Source organism: Heterodontus francisci, chromosome 43 (genome assembly GCF_036365525.1).
Source record: "Heterodontus francisci isolate sHetFra1 chromosome 43, sHetFra1.hap1, whole genome shotgun sequence".
Classification (NCBI taxonomy): Eukaryota; Metazoa; Chordata; class Chondrichthyes; order Heterodontiformes; family Heterodontidae; genus Heterodontus; species Heterodontus francisci.
Genome location: NC_090413.1, coordinates 26,939,642 through 26,961,767, shown reverse-complemented (window position 1 = coordinate 26,961,767; position 22,126 = coordinate 26,939,642). Strand labels below are relative to the sequence as shown.

Sequence of the window (22,126 nt, the reverse complement as noted above, 5' to 3'; positions counted from 1 at the left end):
CGCCGCCCTCAACAAAATGGCGGCTCCCATCGGACCCTATTCCTTGCTGCTTGGTCTGTGGGTAAGTGAAACTTTCAATGGACTGTCTTTTTTTTTCAAAAAAAAAGAGAGAAACTTTTCGAGTTTTTAAATTTTGATTGTATGTTTAAATTCTGACACCTGCTGGTGAGCATTTGCAGCCTCTTCTGTTTATATGTTCGCATCTTCCTGAGATGCTGTGTGTTTTATTTTTGGGTGACATTTGAATCTTGCATTCAAATCAGTTATACTTACAAAGGAGAAAATGGTGCAGAGGGCTATGAAGAAAGAGCAAGAGGGGGAGGTAAATGGGACTAATTGGATAGTCCTACTAGGCATAATGGGCCGAATGGCCTCTTCCTATATTGTATAAATTCTGCGTATACTCAATATTAAATCCTCCTAGTTTCTATTCCAGGGTAGGTGGGGCTATACTCAGCACCCCAGACGTACTAGGCCTCTTTTGGCTCCCATTACTGCTAAGAAATAATAGGAGGGTCACCAGCTCTGGGGAGGATCCTCTTTAGAAAATTCCAGGTTGTCAGCCTGTGACTGAGAGCCATTTTAACTTTTTGCCTTTTTTATAGGACTTAACCATGTTTCTAGATTTCTGCTGGAGAGGTTTTTTTTTCAAGAATCTTTTGCAAAAGGAGGGAAAGGATTCTCGTTCGTTCCTCTCCTACTCCTACATTTCCTCAGTATTAGTCCCTAAATTTCCACTCCTGCCCTCTACCAGTGGCTTCCTCTTACTGCTGCTGTTTTCCACCTGCTCAGACCCACCACTTCTCTCGCTCCCCATCCCCATTTCTTACTGCTATCCTTTTCTTCGAGCAACCTCCTACAGTGCTCCCACACCACCAATCTACTAATGCTATTTAACCACACAGTGTTACCACTGCATGGTGTTGCCATACATATGACAGAGAGCCAACCTCCTACCTCTCTACAATCTCTTCCTGCCCATCTCCTTTATTCAGGTGATGTTAATTGATGCTAATAATCTGGGGAAACTACAACATAGTGTCAGTGAAAGGCCACTATGCTCTTGGAATTCCAACACATAACTGGAAAAAGAAATAAAGTGCCATTTGGGTTAGTATCCATTTTTTTCTCATGCCTCTGTGTCATTGAACTTATATTTTGATTGGGATGTTTAACCAAGGTCCTGTCTGTCCTAAATAAAAACAGAGAAAATGCTGGAAATAATAGAGAGAGAAAAACAGAGTTCACGTTTCAGGTCTGTGACCTTTCATCATAGCCCTGCTTATCCTCTTAGGTGGGTGTAAACATCCGATGGTCAGTTTTGGAAGACGGGCAGGGGAGTTCTTCCTGATGTCCTGGCCAATATTTACCCAACCAACATTGCTTAAAAAAAAAACACAAATTAACTGATCATCATTGAGGGATCTTGCTGTGTGCAAATTGGTTGCTGTGTTTCCTACATTACAACAGTGACTACACTTCAAAAAGTACTTCATTGGCTGAAAGTGCTTTGGGACATCCTGAAGTTATGAAAGGTGCTATATAAATGCAATCCTTTGTACTTCTTTGACTAAACAAATATAAATGCACATTGCTGATCTGTTTAAGATCTTTTCCCCTCTAGTATTTAATTCTGACTTTTCTTTAATGGATTATTCTTTGTTTTCCCCAGAGTTAAACAACCACAGCTTGAGTTCTTGCTTTATGCTGGTAAACAGTGTGCTGCAGGTCAGATACTTTGTTCACCGCACTCGGAGTGTGGCCAGGATCGTGGCGAGGAGAGCAGTGCGGGCAGAATCTCTCCTTCACGATACCGCAGGGGAAAGCTCCACGATGGAAATGGGAGAGGAATCACAGGCAGAGCCAGGCCTGACGTGCAGAAGCAATGATGGTGATCAGTGCCAAAAAGCCAGCCTTTTGGAGGCTGCAAAGGACGCTTTGCCAAATTGTGCAACCTCTTCAGGGATTAAGAATGGCGAGACTGTTATAAATGAGGGGAAGGCAAAGATTATCTTCCCCAGTGCCAATGAGGTATTTTACAATCCTGTACAGGAGTTCAACCGTGATCTAACGTAAGTAATGGTGTTAATGGACATGTGGTAACATTGAGCAGGTCTCACTATCAGCGTCATAATTACACTGCGTAAAGGACGATAGTTAAATATTCTTTTGCAGTTTCTTTTTAAATAGTAATTTCTAGCATTGTTGCAGACCTGGAAGAGCTACTGAGTGCCAGTTTCAAAAAGCTGAATTAATGCACACAGTTGGTGCCAAATCGTTTGCAGTTTGTGGTTGTCTTTCTACTGTTATAAATTCTGATCTTGGCTGTAACTTGTCCGAGGACATCACCCGCTCACCCGGTCCACAAACTGGCTAGTTAGCTAAAAATATTTCAAAGGGTTTCTGATTTGTGATTTTTCCTTTTATATAAAGTAACATTCAGATATTAAGCGCTTCAGTCCACGCCAATGTTTGGCTCGTAATTTGGATCCGATCAGGTCCTCATTATTGAATTGTGGGGTTTGGAGTGAAGAGCAAGGTGTCTTGGGCCAGGTATGGTGTGAGATGGATGCAGACTAGAGCACTGTCCTCTTTTTAGATTGGAGTTGAAACTAGTTTAATGTCAGCTGTGTGACTGGGGTGGGAATATCAGAAGTTTTATTTTTATTTATCGGGGCCTTTCACATAACAAGAGCTCCCAGGGTGCTTCACGGGGAGCAGTGCCTCCTGAGCAGGAAGCAGAGGTAGTCGGGGATGTGACGGAAAGCAAAGTCAGGTGAGAAGTTGAGAAGTAGGGGAGGTAGAAAGGTTGAGGAATGGAATCCCAGTGTCCAGGTGCCATGGTGGTTGAAGGCTCGGCTGAGGATTTGTGGGGTGGGGGGAGGTGGCAAGCCCAGGGTCTCTGGAGCAGAAGCAGAGGCCTGGGTTGTGGGACGAGACTGTGGAAGAAACTGAAGATTAATGAGGATTTTAAAGGGTTTGAAGTTGTCCTACTGTCATTGCAGACTTTTTAGATCCAGTGAGAGTGTTTACCCTGGCTGGAGAGTCTAGAATTAGAGAGTCAGAGTCTCAGGATAAGGGGTCAGCCTTTTAGGACTGAGCGGAGGGCAAATTTCTTCACTCGGAGGGTTGGGAATCTTTTGTAATTCTCCACCCAGAGGGCTGTGAATGCTCTCACTGAGTATATTCAAGACTGAGATCAATAGATTCATGGACGCTAAAGAAATCCAGGGTTATGGGGATAGTGTGGGAAGGGGAAGGTTAAGGTCAAGGTCCTAATGAATGGTGGGGCAGGCTCAAGGGGCTGAAGGATATACTCCTCCTATTTCTGTTGTTCCAGGACACAGTGTAAGTAGGGAGGAGGTCTGCAGCCAGGGAGCCTTTGTGGCGACTTGATGAATTCTCCAAGGAAACCAGAAAAAAGGGCGTAACTGGACTAGAGTGATGAGGTTTTATACAGCAGTGCCACTCCATAAATAAACCAATCATGGACTTCCTGACGGTTCAGGAGGTTTCCAGTTTCAGCTCTGCACTGTTATCTAATCTCCGGACATAATGCCACAACAAGCCTCAGCGTGCCAGGGCTAGGTAGTGATGATGTGACCAGGGTTCCTGCTGTGATTGCTGTCTGACGTCTCTGTTTGAGAAATGTGTGTGTGAGGACAAGGTCAGAGTTGGCTGTTGCACCGCGCCGAGATCAAATATCCTGGCGGCTGTGGCATTGGTGGAGCTGCACCCCAGCAGGAATTGCAGCCTTGAGGAGGGAGAGGAATGGGTTGGGGGTGTGAGAAGGGGGGAATGTTTAATAATTTGCTGCAGTAATTCTTGCTTTTGTGTTCTCTCGCTCTGTCTCAGGTGTGCCATCATCACAGAGTTTGCCCGACAGCAGCTGCTGACTAAGGGGATTCGAGGTGAGTGGATTTCGCCTTGTTTAACAGGGGGTGGTGAAAGTAGGTATGCTGCTAACCAACTTTGAAATATTTTACACAGTGCTGGTCCCCGGAGAAGAGGACAGGCAGGCGGTTGTTGTAAACCTGACGGAAAGTGAAAGTGGTGGGACTGCAGCAGAATCGGAAGATGCACCAGTGGTAAATAGAACGGCCAACGTGGGAGAGAAATGTGAGGTGAGGCAATTCTCACTGAGCGTAGTTATTTTCATTCTTGGGAGGTGGGCAAGGCAGCATTTACCGCCCAGCCCTAATTACCTTTGCAAAGGTGGTGGTAACCTGCCACCTTGGGGCTGGGGAGGAGGGAGGGAGGTTGGGGCTGGGGAGGAGGAGGAGGAGGAGAGGTTTGCTAGGCCATTTCAGAGGGCAGTTAAGAGTCAACCACACTGCTGTGGGTCTGGAATCACATGTAGGCCAGACCAGCTAAGGTCGGCCGATTTCCTTCCCTGAAGGATATTCGTGAACCGGATGGGTTTTTGTGACAATCCCATAGTTTACAGTCCCCAATACCAAGACCAGCTTTTTATTCAAGATTTATTTAATTGAATTTAAATTTCCCACCTGCTGTAGTGGGATTTGAATACTCATCTCCAGACTACTAGTCCAATATAATAACCACTATGTTACTCAATTCAAATGTTTCTAAACAAAAGGTTCTGAATGTTGGACCCACTTCCCTGTTGATGCAGTTGCATGTTTCTATCACAAAATTTGCAGGACAAAAGGCTGATGTGAGGAACAGCATTAAATGCTGCTGGAACCTGGTGCTTTCAGTTGCTTTGCTGTGCTGTGAGTGGTTGGAGGGATGACATGTTTGAATATGAAACAAAATCATTAGCTTTAGTTCGATTGGTGTCAGAAATAATGGAGCAGAATACTGCTGAGCAACTGAAATACCAGTAGATGGATCAGCTAGTTTAACATGAGGTTTACAGTTTCCCCTGATCGATGCAGTAGGGGGGGGGGAGGGAGGAGGGGGCTGGGTGAGCGGGGGGGGGAGGGAGGAGGGGGCTGGGTGAGCGGGGGGGGGGAGGGGCCTAGGGAGAGGCAGGGGCTGAGAGGGGCGGTGGGGAGGAGGGGGGGGGTTGCGGAGGGAGGAGGAGTATTCCTGGGAATTGCAGGAATGAAAGGAACATGTGTTTGAAGAGGGCTGGGCTGGGCCAGGACACTCGGATCCCTGCCTGAATAAAGGGGACTGTGAATGGGAGGAGGGAAGAGCGTCTCTGGGAACGGGGAAAATTTTATCATGTGCAGCCGCTCACTGAGGCATTATAGTTTGGAGGACCTGGGTCTGTTTGCAATATCTAACTTTGCTTAAGACAGGTCTGATACTTTACAATGGGTTGTGAGCTGCTGGCCTTGGAAATTCAACCTGAATGTTCTTGTTTGTGCCTCTGCCCCTGAGCTTCTGTTTATAAATGTCTAACCCTTGCACCATGCTGTTGCTTTATTTTATTTTATTTGGTCTCATTCTGTGTACAGGGTGGGATCCGTGTACTAGAGGGTTTGGCAGCGTCTGGGCTCCGCTCAATCAGATTCGCCAAGGAGGTCCCTGGAATTCACAGTATTGTGGCAAATGACTTTTCCTCAAGAGCAGTGGAATTAATGAAGAGAAACATTGAGCTTAATGGAGTGGAGCACATGGTAACAGCTAGCTTGGCAGATGCAAGGTACGGTGTACGGGTTTTTATTTGAGAGCTTGATAAGGGATCTGAAAGGTCCTCCATTTCTTGCACCCAGTGTCTGTATCAAGTGTTCTTGAGTCAGGTTACATGCAGGATAATAAAGAACTTACATTTCCACATCTTTCACTAGTCAGGGCAACCCAAAGAGCTTTTTTTTTTTAAAAAATTCATTCGTGGTATGTGGGCGTCACTGGCCAGGCCAGCATTTATTGTCCATCCCTAATTGCCTTTGAGAAGGTGGTGATGAGCTGCCTTCTTGAACCACTGCAGTTCATGTGGGGTAGGTACACCCACAGTGCTGTTAGGAAGGGAGTTCCAGGATTTTGACCCAGCGACAATGAAGGAACGGCGATATAGTTCCAAGTCAGGATGGTGTGTGACTTGAAGGGGAACTTGCAGGTGGTGGTGATCCCATGCATTTGCTGCCCTTCTCCTTCTAGTTGGTAGAGGTCGCGGGTTTGGAAGGTGCTGTCAAAGGAGCCTTGGTGCATTGCTGCAGAGTATCTTGTAGATGGTGCACCCTGCTGTCTCTATGCGTCGGTGGTGGAGGGAGTGAATGTTTGTAGATGGGGTGCCAATCAAGCGGGCTGCTTTGTCCTGGATGGTGTCGAGCTTCGAGTGTTGTTGGAGCTGCACCCATCCAGGCAAGTGGTGAGTATTCCAACACACTCCTGACTTGTGCCTTGTAGATGGTGGACAGGCTTTGGGGAGTCAGGAGGTGAGTTACTCACCACAGGATTCCTAGCCTCTGACCTGCTCTTGCAGCCATGGTATTTATATGGCTACTCCAGTTCAGTTTCTGGTCAATGGTAGCCCCTAGGATGTTGATAGTGGGAGATTCAGTGATGGTAATGCCATTGAATGTCAAGAGAGATGGTTAGATTCTCTCTTGTTGGAGATGGTCATTGCCCGGCACTCATTCAAAAGATGCCACCTCCGCCGGGGCGGCGCTGCCTCAGTCCTGCACTGTGGTGTCAGCCTAGATTTTGTGATCAAGTCTCTGGAGTGGGATTGAGCCCACAATTTCCTGACTCGGACGTGAGTTTAACCCACTGAGCCATGGCTAACACAAGTCAGCACCTTTAGGGGAAGGAGAAACTTTAAAAGAGAATAAGAAGTGTGTCAAATTAGTTGCAGCTGTCCAACTAATTGATCTGTAAACAGGAATGAGGATTAACACTTTTACCTTTTCCAATGTCTCTTTGGATCCTGTTGCGATTGGTTCCTGCCGCCTTGGCTGAAAGTTTGTGCTTTCTAAATTTAAATTTAAGTTTATAAATACTTGGCTGATTCTATGATGTAACATATCAGACTGTAGAGAATACTAACCGGGGAAAGGGGGGGGTTGTCTCCAACTCTGCAGCATGCTCCTGTACGAGTCCAAGAGGGGACGGCACCGGTTTGATGTGATTGACCTGGATCCCTACGGAAGTCCGTCGCAGTTCATTGACGCGGCCGTTCAAGCCGTCAGTGAAGGAGGTGAGGTGGAACAAGAGAATGTCTGATTGGAATTTCAAAACTGGCCATTGGAATTTTGGGCCCTTGTGTTGGAGGGGAGTGGGTGTGGGGGGTGGGGGGAGAGGGGGTGTGTGTGCGTCTGACAAACTCTGCTGGGCTTCTGCGGCTTGTAGGTAACTGCCTTGGGAAGGAGTGTTGTTGCCTGGTGAGCCTCCTAGGGCTAGGAGAGGGTGCCTGTTACAGTCTGGATAGTGCTGCCCTGGAGGTAGAATTCTTGTAGTCCGGATGCTGTTGCTGGGTGGAGAATTATAACATTTTTAACCTTTTTTGACCAGCATTTCTCTCCTTTTGAACTTCCTGTCAGGGCAGGGAGGTAGTCTGTGTTCCACCACTAACCCTCTGTGTGAGCTGTAGGGAGGGTGCTTGCTTCAGTTGAATGTTTTGGGGGATTAGAGTAAATCTGAATAACTAAATCTCGTGTTCCTTTTCAGGGCTTCTTTGTGTCACGTGTACGGACATGGCAGTGATGGCCGGGAACAGCGGGGAGACCTGTTATAGCAAGTACGGAGCTATGTCGCTGAAATCAAAGTTTTGTCACGAAATGGTGAGTTTCAGCCGATTCCGGGCCTCTGCTATTCTGGCAAGTGCCAGGAGGGTAGGAAATCTCTGGGAAAGAGGCTGCTAATTCAGGAAAGCACTTGGGAAGGGACAGGAAGAGAGTGGAGTCAAGGAGACACTCAGCGCATTGTGGCTGGTTGGGGGGGAAGGAGTGAGCTCTGGATACTTGCGCTTTATTCCCACTCACTCCTTCTTCTGGGCTACAAGTACGCCGGCACCTCTAGTCAGAACTCTTCACTTGAATCGTTAATATTGAGGGAACCGTTGTAGCTGGGCCCAATGTTGTCATTGCTCGACTCGTGACTTACACCATGGTGATCAGTGGCAGGAATCCTGCCTAATTCCTGTGCGGAGTTAATGATCTCAGTGGGTGCCTGCGGTCTCCCTCCGATGTCTGGGGGATGTTTTACAGCCGTCCTTGGTGCCAGTGGTACCCAGGTTTAGGTTTGGCGCTGGCAGTACATGGCAGTCGGGGGTGTGGGGACATCAGATAATTCACCCACCTCCTGTGATGCTGATTGCTGGTGCCTCTGTCTCTGCTTCTTGCTGCTGAAGATAACTCTGTAAATGGGATAGTAGGTGGGGTCTGAAAGTGACGTGCAGAATCGAGCCTGGGAATGAAAAGCTATCTCTGGTTGCCTGGATACCGCAGTCCAGTTGTGAAGCAGTTTGGGAAGTTTTGCTGTTGAGAGGCACTATATAAATGTAAGTATTAGAATGCTGCACTCTGCACAGTTCTGATTTTCAGAATATAGAAAGGATATAGAGGCATTGGAGGACATTCAAAAAAAAATTCACAAGGATGCTGCCAAACTGAGAGGCAACTGTCAGGAAAGATTGATCAGGCTGGGACTCTTTCCTGTGGAAAAGAGAAGGCTGAAGGGTGACCTGATAGAGGTCTTTAAGATTATGAAAGGATTCGATAAGGTAGACGTAGAGAAGCTGTTGGGGAGATCAAAACTAGGGGACCATAAATATAAGATAGTCATGAAGAAATTCAATAAGGAATTCAGGAGAAACTTCTTTACCCAGTGAGTTTTTTTATTAATTGAGGGACGTGGGCATCGCTGGCCAGGCCAGCATTTATTGCCCATCCCTAATTGTCCTTGCAAAGGTGGTGGTGAGCTGCCTTCTTGAACTGCTGCAGTCCTTGGGGTGTAGGTACACCCACAGTGCTGTTAGGGAGGGAGTTCCAGAATTTTGACCCTGTGACAGTGAAGGAACAGCGATATAGTTCCAAGTCAGGATGGTGTGTGACTTGTAGGGGAACTTGCAGGTGGTGGTGTTCCCATGCATCTGCTGTCCTTGTCCTTCTCGGTGGTAAAGATCGTGAGTTTGGAAGGTGCTGTCAAAGGAGGCTTGGTAAGTTGCTGCAGTGCAGTGGTGAGTATGGAAAGGGAACAGTTGAGACAAATAACATAGATGTATTTAAGGCGAATCTAGATAAGAACATGAAGGAGAATTGTAGCAGCAGAATTGTATTCAACCACAATCTGTAACCTCATGGTCCAGCATATCCCTCACTCTACCGTTGCCATCAAGCCTGGGGACAAACCCTGGTTCAATATAGAGTGCAGGAGGGCATGCCAAGAGCAGCACCAGGCATACCTAAAATGAGGTGTCAGCCTGGTGAAGCTACAACACAGGACTACTTGCATGCAAAACAACAGAAGCAGCATGAAATAGATAGGGCTAAGCGATCCCATAATCAACGGATCAAACTTAAGCTCTGCAGTTCTGCCACGTCCAGTCGTGAATGGTGGTTGACAATTGAACAACTGACAGGAGAAGGAGGCTCCACAAACATCCCCATCCTTGATGGGGGAGGCCAGCACATCAGTGCAAAAGATAAGGCTGAAGCATTTGCAACAATCTTCAGCCAGGAGTGCCGAAGGGATGTTCCATCTCTGCCTGCTCCTGAAGTCCCCAGCATCACAGATGCCAGACTTCAGCCAATCTGATTTACTTGGCATGATATTAAGAAATGACTGAAGGTGCTGGATACTGCAAAGGCTATGGGCCCTGACAATATTCTGGCTTGTGCTTCAGGACTAGCCGTGTCCCTAGCTAAGCTGCTCCAGTATAGCTACAACCTGGCATCTACCCGGCAATGTGGAAAATTGCCAAGGTATGTCGTGTGCACAAAAAGCATCAACACCCTGGGGATGCCATTAACCAGAAACTGAACTGGATCAGCCCTATAAATGCTGTGGCTACAAGAGCAGGTCAGAAGCTGGGAATTCTGTGGCGAATAACTCACCTCCTGATTCCTCAGTGTTTGTCCACCATCTACAAGGCACAAGTCAGGAGTGTGATGGAATATTCTCCACTTGACTGGATGGTGCTTGACGCCATCCAGGACGAAGCAGCCCGCTTAATTGGCACCCCATCCACAAACATTCACTCCCTTCACCACTGACTTCAGTGGCAGCAGTGTGTACCATCTACAAGATGCACTGCAGTAACTCATCAAGGCTCCTTCGGCAGCACCTTCCAAACCTGTGACCTCTACCACCTCGAAGGACAAGGGCAGTAGATGCATGGGAACCCCACCACTTGCAGGTTCCCCTCCAAGCCCCGTACCATCTTGACATGAAACTATATCGCCGTTCCTCCACTGTCGCTGGGTCCAAATCCTGGAACTCCCTTCCTAACAGCACTGTTGGTGTACCCCAAGAACTGCAGTGGTTCAAGAATGCGGCTCACCACCAGCTTCTCAAGGGCAATTGGGGATGGGCAATAAATGCTGGCACAGATTCCCCCAAACAAATAAAAAAGAAATAAATGATATGTTGATGGGGTGAGATCAAGAGGGGTTGGGAAGAGGCTCGTGTGGAGCATAAAGACTAGCACAGACCAGTTGGGCTGAATGGCCTGTTTCTGTGCTGTACATTCTTAAAGAATTATCTATTTCCTCGCACTAGTTTACAGAGCTGGTGGCCTGGAGATAAGTTTTCTGGCAACCCTATTGCTGAGGAATGACTAAAAAAAATGGGATATGTATAGGTTTTTTTTTAAGTGACATTGTGTGTCACCCTCCCTCACCCTTGATCTTGTTATTCCTGCACAGGCTCTACGCATCATCCTACACAACTTGGATCTTCGTGCAAACTGTTACCAGCGATACATCATCCCTGTCCTCTCCGTCAGTGTTGACTTCTACATCCGTGTGTTTGTCCAGGTGTTCACGGGACAGGCTACGGTTAAAGCATCTGCCAGGTACGGTATCTGGGTGAGGCCCAATCAATCTGCTCGATGTAGGAGGCTGCGCTACTTAAACCTAATTCATTTAATTTTTTCTTTAAAAGACGTGTCAATTGCTGTGCAATTTCTAACCTTTTACTGTGCGTCTGACCCACTTAAACTGTTTGCATTTAGGTGCCATTCCTTGTCCCCTCCACGTGAAGGTGCTGGCTCCTCCTGAGTTTGATCATGTAGTTGCAGGCTCGACTTTGCACAGTATTCAAGTGGTCATTGTGGCTCTGCCAGGGAGTGTCGGATGTCCTACCCACTGATGTGGGGAGGCTTGAGACAGACGGTTCAGCTGACTCTGACCTGGTCCTCGGCCCATGTTCATGCCAACAGATCAGTGCCAGGCCCATTTAAATTGGTGTGCAGCATAGGCCTGTTCCCCCTGGGTCATGTCCTGGAACAGTCTGAATGCGTGCCCTTGTTGGAATGCATCCACAGAACAAACTTCTCTCGCTCTCTCTCTCTGGCTTTAATTGACAGCTTCACTCAAAGAAGCAGCCATACGAATGGCTGGAGTGTGAGCTGGAGATACTGCTAGTGCGGTAAAGTTAGTCTCTTCCAAGACATGGTGCTTTCTTCCTGTTTCCTCCCAGTCCAATAAACTCATTTTAATTTGCCATAAGCTGTATAATTGCAGCAGTTATTTTTTATTGATAAATCTGTGTCTGACTCAGTAACTCCTAAACCAGTTCTCTTCTATCTGCCATGTTTAGAGGAGAACCTAATTTATTGATGTGATTAAAGTTTTGAGTGTGATACGGAGGGTCTGTAAGCTGCTATGTGTCTGAGCTTTGTGATTCTGTTACAGTAAGCAGGCCCTGGTATATAACTGTGTGGGCTGTGGCACCTTCCACATTCAGAGAATGGGGAAAATGATCCGCCATGGCAACAAGTAAGTGACTGGCTGTTTCTCCTTGTAAAGTTATTATGCAATGTTACCCGTTTTATTTTGTTTCTTCCCTGCTGATCTCCTCGTGGTTACTGCTGTGTCCCAGTGACAGAACAGTCTGGGCTGCAGACGTGCTGTCGATGCTGCTGCGTTACTCCGCTCTGCTCGGCCGAGGGAGATCTTTCAGAGGTTCTGTCTTCTCTCTTGGATTCAGTAAAAGATCCCAAGCCACTATTCAAAGAAGAGCAGGAGAGTTGTCCCCGGTGTCCTGACTAATATTGATCCCTCGGCCAACTTCATCAAAAAAATAGCAGGTGATTTGGTCGTTATTGTGTGGCTTTTCATGGGACCTTGCTCTGTTTCCTACATTATAACATTGACTATACTTCAAAAGTACTACCTTGTCTGTCATACACGTTGGGATGACCTGAGATTGTGAAAGATGCTGTAGAACATATGAATTTGGAGCAGCAGTAGGCCATTCGGCCCCTCAAGATTGTGGCTGATCTGATTGTAACCTCAACTCCACATTCCCGTCCACCCCCTATAACCTTTCACCCCCTTGCTTATCTAGAATCTATCTACCACTGCCTTTTGAGGAAGAGAGTTCCAAAGATTCTCAACCCTCCTGAGAGAGAGGATTTCTCCTCATCTTTGTCTTAAATGGGCATTTCCTTATTTTTAAATAGTGACCTCTCGTTCTAGATTCTCCCACAAGAGGAAACATCCTTTCCACATCCACCCTGTCCAGACCCCTCAGGATCTTGTATGTTTCAATCAAGTCGCCTCTTGCTCTTCTAAACTCCAGCGGATACAAGCCTAGTCTGTCCAACCTTTCCTCATAAAGACAACCCACCCATTTCAGGTATTAGTCTAGTAAACCTTCTCTGAACTGCAAGTGCATTCATTCTTTTTCATACTGGATGAGTCCAATTTTGATTCAGTTGCTTTAATACTGAAGGCTGGGGTGCTGATGAAGTAGGTTAGTCTGTCCTTTAACTCTTTCATAAAACAGCTATTCTTAGTGACTGAAAAGTTGTCCTACAAAATAAAAACCAACTGTGCTTTGCGAGTATGCTAATGTGTAATGCTTTTCATCTGTGGCTCAGTGGGCAGCAATCTCATTTGAGTCAGAAGGTTGTGAGTTCTCGTCCAACTCCAAAGACAAGAGCAGAACATTTAGGCCAATGATCTCCGTGCATATTGTGGGCGTGCTACATTATTGGATGAAATGTTAAATCGAGGCCCCTTTTGTGCTTTCGGTTAAAGGTCCCCATGGTGGTATTTCGAAGAGCACGAGAGTTCTCCAATATGTCCTCGCCAATAGTTATCTCTCAATCAACATCACCAAAGCAGATTATCTGGTCATTCCCATTTTGCTGTTTGTGGGATCTTGCTGTGTGCAAATTGGCTGCTGCGTTTCCTATGTTACAACAGTGACCATACTTCAAATTATTTCATTGATTCTGAAGTGCTTTGGGACATCTTGAGGTTATGAAAGGTGCCACAGAATTGCAAGTTCTTTCTTTTCTAATAGTATGCTGTGGTAATGTTTTTTTTCAGCTACAAGTACACAGCAAGCTCGGGGCCGCCGATGGGAGCAGAGTGTGAGCATTGCTGCCAGAGGCACCAGGTAAGGGAGCCCTTGAATTCGGCATTTCCATTCTGTCTGGTCAGTGCAGTGTTGGTATAGCTACTCTGCAGTCCCAGTATGCAGTTATTAATTTTTTTTTAAAATTGATCATTAGACAATAGGATAAAACTGCCAATCTCAGATTAGAGCAGATCCTATTTGTCTTCTGACCGTTCTGTGATATGCAAAGACTTGGATAACAAGTATTGCATGTATATAGCGCCTTTAGTGTAGTAAAACATTGCATGTATCAGAGCGTCATGAGGAACAAGCTTTAAAGCTCCGTTTCCATCCTCACCAAATTTGACCAGAATTAAAGAATTTCTGTGGATGTGCAGTCCGGTGCTTGGCACTTGGTAACCCAGTGTACATGGCAGACGCTTGGCACTCTGGCTCAGTTAGTGTTGTTAATTGCTCCAGCTTGGAAGCGACATCCCTCAAAGATAAAAGCCGGCTCCCCTGGGGGTGGGGGGGGGGGGGTGGGGTGGGTGTCTGTGTGTGTCTATTGCAGGAGTGTAATCAGCTGTTTCCGTTCAACTTTCCACCACTCCAGCTTCCACCACTCCAGCTTGCACTATCAATGGAGTTTTTCTGTTTTTTGCAACCACCAGTTCAGACCATTAATGTGAATGCTCCTTGTTTCACAGCCTGTGTAAAGGTGTGTGTTCACCAGGGGAAGGTTATGCCAGCTTTTTTTGTGGATTTAGGCTGATGTTTCTTTTCTGATTTCAGCTTGGTGGTCCAATCTGGGCTGAGCAAATCCATGACCAGGGCTTCATCAAGAGGGTTCTTGAATCAGTGGAACACAGCCCACAGCGGTTCAAGACTTCTGATAGGATACTAGGCATGCTCAGCATGGTCACCGAGGTGAGCTCATAGAGTATTTCCGTTTGGCTGAAGGACCAGGTCTTGTTGGGCAGAACAGCTGAGGGAAGACTGAGTAAATCCAATCATTGGGTGGATGAAAACGTGCTTGGGTTTTAAAAGCCTGAAGAATGAACATAGCTGCTTGTCCCATCCTCCGACATCAAATGTCATGAATATTAAAGGACAGTTGACTGTTCTGTAGAATGATACAATAAAGCAAAAGGCCATTCAGCCCATTGTGCCTGTGCTGAGATATAGGCAAATGCAGCAGCCATTTTGTGAAACAGTTCACTTCTAATCTGTCCTTTTTCCAATGTAAACATTTCTAGTAGTTTTTCCACATGGCCAATCCCATTCACCAACTTGGAACAAACTCTCAACTTCAACTCTGTGGCCCTGGGAGTGGGAAGCAGTGGCTAAGAGAAATACAGACCGATCTCTGAGATGGCGACATAAGGGAGAGATAAGGGGTGGGAAAACCAGTCTCCCATATAATATTGGGAAGACCGAAGGCATCATCTTCAACAAACTCCATACCGTCCTTCCTGTTTCCATTCCCCAGGAAATGATTAAAGCCTCAGAGTCCTATTCAGCCCTGATAAAAGCTTCCAACCCCATATCCGCTCCGAAATAAAGACCGTCTGCTTCCACCTGTAGTTTTACCTGCTTCCATCCCTTTCTCACTGTACCAGGCACTGAAACTCTTAAATATCCTTTGTCAGCTTCAGGCTCTGTGCTCTTCATCCTGCACCCTCTGTAAACCTGAGCTCATCCCAAGCTGCATCCTGTCTCACTCACACATCACCCTTGCCCTTGCTGATGTACACTGGGTTCTGTTCCCCCAACACCTTCATTTAAACTACTTCTTCTCATGTTTAAATCCCTTCATTGCCTCGCCCTCCCTAACTCTGTACAAACCTTCCACCCCTCACCCAGAGCTCTGTCCATCTGATTCTCCGGCCTCTTGAGCATCCGCACCCTGCTTCCTTTGCCCATCACTGGAAACTGTGTCTTCAGTCACCTAGATCCCATCCTCTGGGATTCCCTTCCTATCTCCATCTCCTCCTTTTAAGACCTACACTTAAAACCCTCTGTAACTAAACATTTGGTCACTTTTTTTTTTACCCCCCTCCCCACCTCCCTCCATCACTCAGCTCCTCCTTTGGCTTAACATCCATTTTTTGATTGTCTCTGTCTCTGTGAAGTTTCTCTTTGTTGAAAGTCCAAGTTGTTGTATTGGCTTAAGCACTACCCCTTTTATCTTGCCCTATCATACGATGGGTGAAATAGCAGATCAGCGCTTTACAATGTCATGCGATCCATTCGTTTTACATTTCGCCTGAAATTGGTTTCTCCTTTACTAGGAGTTGCCGGACTGCCCTTTATACCATACCATGGACCACCTGAGCAGTGTTATCCACTCTAATACTCCATCCCTCCTGCAGATGAGGTAAGATCATTGCTTTTAGCTTCTCTCCTCTGCCTCTTGTGAATGATGGTCCAGAATGTTGGGAGGTGGATGAACAAACTCTAAGCAGACTGTGCTGGGGAGGTGAACAGAGGCTCTTTCATAAGAAGGCAGAACGAACTGGGCCTGCCTGAGATGTGGCTTTAGTGACTTCTCGGAGTTCCTGTGCTGAAGCTGCAGCAATTGTACTTGTGGATAAAAGGCTCGGGGGGGGGGGGGTGGAAACGGAGGGGGCTGTCGGGGTGGAGGAGTACACAGGATCCTGGGTACTCTCAGTCCCAGTGGGGTGGTGTGTCTGTGAAGTTACAGGAGGTATTTTGATTTTTTTTTTTAAGTGTTTAAAAGTTTATTTTTATATTGGGTGGATGAGAAACTTTTGAGATGGCTGTAACTCCAACATGTGGAGGTTTTTTTTTGAATAATAACAAGAAATGCTCAGCAGATGTGTCAACTCTGCTTCCCTCTCCACAGATGCTAACGTTTCAAGTCAGTGACCCTTCATCAGAGCTGGCAAATATTAGAAATGTAATAGGTTTTAAGCAAGTAAAGTGGGGGTGGGGCAAGAGATAACAAAAGAGGTGTTGATAGGACAAGGTCACACTCTTGCCCCACCCCCACTTTACTTGCTTAAAACCTGTTACATTTCTAATATTTGCCAGTTCTGATGAAGGGTCACCGACCTGAAACGTTAACTCTGCTTCTGTCTCCGCAGATGCTGACAGACCTGCTGAGGATATCCAGCATTTCTTGTTTTTATTTCAGATTTCCAGCATCTGCAATATTTTGCTTTTATTGGAGTTTTTTTGGGTTGTGAATGTGGAGCAAGGATTGTGCGGGGTGATTGAGATATTCACGAAGCAGAAAGGAGAAGTAATAGACTTGAACAATGAGAATGGAGTAAAATTGACAGCCTCAGCAATCAATGTAGGTGATAGACATTTTATCTTGATGCATGTAACAAGGAAGGAGGGTGAATAGTTGAAAGGGATTTACAAAGTTTATTATATTGTGCTTTCAACTCTGATTCAAATCCAGCAGACAGACGAGTGTGATGAAGGTTTCTTCTTTGCCAGGTGCAGAGTATTAACCTAGCTCCTAATGTGTACATTAGTGTGTTCATAATTCAACATAAATAAGTATTAAGTTGTTGTTTTGGAAAGGATAGTAGAAAGGTTAGTGCGTAGGGGCTGCTTTTTGAGGTTTGGGTTTCATGGGAGAGTGTAGAGGGGACTTTATACTGTATCTAACTCATTCTGAGCTTGTCCTGGGAGTGTTTGATTTCAGTAGTTGTGAAAAATCGCAATGATACTTCATTTCCCAGCTTTGAGTACAAAATAATTACCTCCAAAAATTCTTCCTTTTAACAGTTAAAGACAAATGAATATGAGCTGCAAGGAAATATATACTGAGAAGTGATTTCAATCTCTTTATTCTCTCCCACCTTCTGTTAGGTCTGCCCTACTTCATGCTGGGTATCGAGTGTCCCTCTCGCATGCTTGTAAAAATGCTATTAAAACTGATGCACCATCTTCAGTGATCTGGGACGTCATGAGAAGCTGGGTAAGAGGCGAATCTGTAGGTGTTTTGAGTGATGTTTGTGTCAACACTTAGATGCGAGATAAAGTGCATGAAATTAGAATTATTTGATGTGCAAAGGCCTTTAAAAATGAGCGAGCACAGGGCTTTGTACACTGGAATTTGAGGCGGTGTATTTTCTGAGCAGTTAGAGCAGGGGTCTGGAACCTGCAGCTCATTAAGGACTCGTGCGACTCCCGACATTGATCGATTGAATCAGTTTTGTTAATTAAATGGCTTGTTTTGCTTTTTAAACTTATTGACACTGTACTTGTGAGAAAATATCATTAACGTTTTTGTAAAAACCTTTAAAATGTTGTTGAAATGTGTCTTTTTCGTTATTATTGGCTTTTATTTGGGTAACAGCATTGTGGCTCTTAAGAGCATTTTAAAAATTTAGTCAACACTATCTTTTCTTAAGATTGCTGACTCCTGTGCTAGAGGTTAATCCGGGCTCTGTTTCTCGTGTAGGAAAAGATCCACCCAGTGAAGCGAGAGAAGCTGTCTGAGAGCAGTCCAGCCTTTCGGATCCTTGGCAAAGAGCCTGTGTAAGTTGTTTTTAAATGTGAATCCTGCTGTCAGGGTTGGTGTTGCACTGGGTTGTATGGGCTGGCTTTGTACAGATCAGGAAGAGTTCGTGCCTGGTCCCTGTTCAATGCTGAGTTAGTTGGTCACTGTCGGGATGGCAGTAAGGCTGTTACAAATGGTCTCGGTGACCCCTTGGGCTGGGCTACGGGTGGGGGGGGGTAACAAAACCAAATCAGTCAAGGTTCTTGCTGTTTGTCCTGTGGATCCCGTTGGGAAGTGAGTGTTTGTTGCAGATGAAATCAAACTCTGCCATGATGTCACCCCATGGTCACAGATGCTGCCTGCATTCACTGTCCATCTCTGACTTGGAATACACCAATGGGCACTGGCTACACAGTGCCTCCTCCAAGCAATGATCCTTCAAGGATGCCATGCCTGAGACTGCTGTGATTTGGCTGAAGCTGTGCCTCTGTCCTATGGCACAGTGTAATGCATCACCAAGTGTGTTGTCACCTAATAACATTCACCTAGCGAGTACTGTGTGACTTTTGTCAATTTTTCCCTTTTTCCAATGAGCTCCAGGGGTGCAATTTTCTTTCCAGTGGCTGTTCATTTTGTGTGAACATTTGCAGACTATTGTACTGTGGAAGGCAGCCTGGCTGAGCCTGTCCCTGTGATCACTTCGAATTTACAAGAGGTGGCACTGGATAATGATGGGAAGGGGTTTTGGTGTTGCAGGAAACATTATTTTTCACCCAGTGAGTTGTTGTGATCTGGAATGTGTTTCCTGAAAGGGCATTGGGAGCAGATTCAGTAATAACTTTCAAAAGGGAATTGGATAAATACTTGAAAGGGAAAAATTTGCAGAGCAAATGCAAAGGGCAAAGAGCAGTGGAGTGGAGTTAATTGGATAGCTCATTCAAAGGGCTAGCACAGGCACAAAGGGCTAAATGGCTGTCTTCTGTGCTGTAACATTCTATGATTCTAACAGGGCTGGAAGAAACCACCACAGACTGAGGGCAGTTTGAAAATCACTGTAGGCTCATCTTATAGACTCTTGATCAAATACCTATCCTGTTCCCTCTTAAACCTGCCAACACTATCTGCCTCCCCGATTAGTTGGTCTGTTGCATGTATTTGCAACTGTAATTAAATCTAAATTCCTTGTTGTGGAATTTGTGATTTATCGAAACACAGGAGTTAAATTTATTTCCATCACTTTTAGAATCTGAGAGTCTGTTGTTCCAGGTTTTACCTTCCCCGCTTTCATTGCCTGTAATTGTAACTCGCGTGCCTGGCCTGAGAAATCAGTTTAAAAGCCCCTCAGCGTGCCCACTCCAATGACATGTCTGTATTGCAGTTACACAGCTGAGGCTGGGCCAATAATTTGTACAAGTTGGGAGTCTGTGGAACAAGTTTGAGGGAGATGGTGGAAGCAATTGGAATTGATTCATTCAAATATGAGGGATTTCTTCCAGAAAGTAGCAATTTGAGATCCAGTATGAGTAGTGTGGAACGTGCTCGTAAGGATCAGGTGACTTTGGACCTCTTGGTTCCCAAAGCTCTCCGCCACTGGGGGTTTTCCTCACCTCCATGTCTGTGTTGTAGATTCATTGATTGAGATTAATTATAGTGATTGGTCAATCACTCCATAATCATGTGACCACCGGGATGGTAAGAGGTGAACCTTGGTCTTGCAATTCCTAAGTTGATTATCGTTTGAGTTCCTGTAACCCAGCAGTGCTAAAATAACTCTAATCTCATACTGACTGAGGTACAATTGTGTGCGACTGTTTCATGTTTGTTTTTACCAGCTGAATGATGCAGAATTTCTTTTGGGTTTGTAGAGTTGCCAATGGTGCGCGATTCTTCCCTGTTTCCAATCCTTTCAGAATAAACCTGTTGTATTTCTTTCTCACTGGTTTTTGCACTAACCTGGCATCTCTCAGACTGCAGGCTTGCTTCGATATCCGGGAAGATGCGAATCCCAAATCTAGGAAGCAAGGGCTAAAACGATTCCAGGAAAATCCAGCAGCCAACTGGGGACCAAAGGCGAGGGCCAGAGCCGGGTAATATTCCAGCTGGGAATGGGCACTGCGTCCGGCTGTGTCAGGTCGGGGGCTTTTTTTGTTTGTTTTTTTTTAAACTGGGCAGGAGAGGACTTGATATTTTTGCTTCTAGCAAATTAAAATTCAAAATAAATTCTGCCCGCCCCCCCCCACCAAAGTCATGGCTCAGTGATGACAGCGATGGGTAAGGGGGGAGAAATCGCAGCTGCCTTTCAGCCTCCGAGTGCCTTACAACCGAAGAAATGCACGGGGCGAGCAGTGATTTACCAGCACAAACTTCAGTTCTCTTCCTGGGTGCTCACTACCACACTCCACTTCCTTACCACTTGCCAACCTTGCTCCATTGCTCATTGTACTTACACTCTCTCTTGCCCCCCTCTCTCTCCCCTCCCTCTCTCTTGCGCTCTCTTTTTCCTCTCTCCCTCCCTCTCTCTCTCTCTCTCTCATATACCCCTCTGGGCTGCAGCAGATGCCATAGATGTACTCATGTGAATCTGCATGTCCTAAAATAACAAGGAGTTGTAGCCAGTTAGTTGTGTTCTCTTTCCCTGGAGGAGTGTGTGCACTAGTGTAAGAACTTTCAGGCTGGTTTAGTCTGACAGGCTGTGACATACACACTCCTTCCACAGCCATAGCCATCTCTAAACCAGCTGATGGAGGCGGGGGGTGGGGTTAGTCCTATATGGCGACAAGAGTTTCTGGGCTCTTACAATCCATATGATGAGGTTCCAGGTGTGTGGATGTAAGTTGAGGCTCTCTAATGAAGTTGTTAGAGTTGGTGCTCTGTGTGTCTCCTAGTGGAGGAATTCTACAACCGCTAGAAGAGAAAAGCAAACGGCTGCAGAATAAACGGAAGCAGAAGCTGGACGATCCAGACTATGGGAAAAATATCACCTGTAAAAAGTTCCGAGAGGTAAGAGTGAAAGCTTTTGGTAACATGGATTTGTTTGAATCTGAGGCTTGACTAAACTGTGTGTGTTCACATCGCTGGCAGATGCTTGGAGCTAATGCACAACAGCAGGCGGTCTATTAAAGGTGGTTACACCAGACGTGTACTAGGCATTGGGCCAGATCCCTGCTATAGAAGTCAGTTAGTGATCCTTGCACTTACAGGCATTTCACTTGTGTGTTTAGCTGTGATTTACCCCAGGGAACCTTCTAGAAACATTTGGGTTTCTAACCATATAGGTGCTGGCTGTTTCATTGGTCTGTTAAGGGAGGGGGGGTACTCGATGGTCAATGTGCTACTTAAATGGACTTTTGGAGACTCGAAGTCCATTTTTAAAAGTTCCCAGATGGTTAAGAGCATTGATCCACACAGTGCTACCCACTGAAATCCTGATACTCCATGACACCATTGGAAGCACCCAGTGGAGACAAAGGTTTGGGATCTTTCGCAGACAGGACCCCCACCCAGCACCTTAAACTATCACTCCTCTGGGAACCGAGGTGTGTTGAATTGTTTTATCCATCTCTGCCAGATTTAATCCATCTTCGTCCATGCATTAGGTCCGAGGGTAATGAAGGGTTTCAACACTGCATATGGGGTACTGAAGTTACCGGGGGTTGATCCACACATTAGAGTTGCTGAGATGTACTTTGTATTAGTTGCTTGGCTGATTTGCCCTTCTCATCGCAGGGAAACTGTACATACGGAGAGGAATGTCGTTACTCCCATCAGGATGAGAATGAGACCACGACGAGAACTGGCCAATAGAAAACTGCGTCTCTCTGAAGCTTGCGTTGAAGGTTCTGTGGCACTATTTATATTGCAAATTCTGAAGCCTCCGGGAGGGGGGGAAACATCCTTTACTCAGTGGTTGCAGAATCTGTATATAAAATGTAAAATATTCTACATGCAGTGTTTTGTTATTTATAATTAAACTGCATTTTTAAATAAGTTCTTGGCTAAAGTATAACTGTGTTTTCCCCCAAACCTGATCATGTTGTCTTGTGTTGGGATGCAGTTCTAGGGAGTCTCCCAGTAGTTTGTCCAATTAGCAAGTGTTGACAGTGGAGGCTACCATTCGTAAATGCTGTCCTGATCTCACCTAATGCCCATTTAGGTCAAAGTCACTGAACGGCGGTCAAGATATAAATTCTTGGCATATTTTCCCCCTCCTTCAGCTGCCTGTGC

General features: G+C 45.9%; 1 protein-coding gene across 2 annotated transcripts; it reads left to right on the top strand.

The window, feature by feature from the left end:
• Positions 1-3: 3 nt before the first annotated feature.
• On the top strand, positions 4-21,850 carry trmt1 (tRNA methyltransferase 1). Of its 2 annotated transcripts, XM_068021258.1 has the most exons (17): positions 4-61; positions 1,673-2,072; positions 3,856-3,911; positions 3,991-4,124; positions 5,430-5,617; positions 6,996-7,111; positions 7,582-7,694; positions 10,779-10,927; positions 11,769-11,852; positions 13,413-13,482; positions 14,215-14,349; positions 15,714-15,799; positions 17,269-17,377; positions 17,864-17,940; positions 19,870-19,989; positions 20,788-20,902; positions 21,629-21,850. In XM_068021258.1, exons 2-17 carry the CDS (start codon positions 1,705-1,707, stop codon positions 21,704-21,706), a joined length of 1,998 nt encoding a protein of 665 aa, XP_067877359.1. In that variant the 5' UTR covers positions 4-61; positions 1,673-1,704; the 3' UTR covers positions 21,707-21,850. The 2 variants fall into 2 exon arrangements, 1 of the variants encoding a protein (XP_067877359.1); XR_010970963.1 differs by lacking the exon at positions 21,629-21,850 and having other exon boundaries at positions 19,877-19,989; positions 20,788-20,876.
• The last annotated feature ends 276 nt before the right edge of the window (positions 21,851-22,126 follow it).

Excerpts from the sequence above, each read along its gene's own strand:
- trmt1 (XM_068021258.1), top strand. The coding sequence starts at position 1,705 with ATGCTGGTAAACAGTGTGCTGCAGGTCAGATACTTTGTTCACCGCACT. Across the intron at positions 4,125-5,429 it reads ACGTGGGAGAGAAATGTGAG|GGTGGGATCCGTGTACTAGA; the intron begins GTGAGGCAATTC and ends TTCTGTGTACAG. Across the intron at positions 11,853-13,412 it reads ATGATCCGCCATGGCAACAA|CTACAAGTACACAGCAAGCT; the intron begins GTAAGTGACTGG and ends GTTTTTTTTCAG.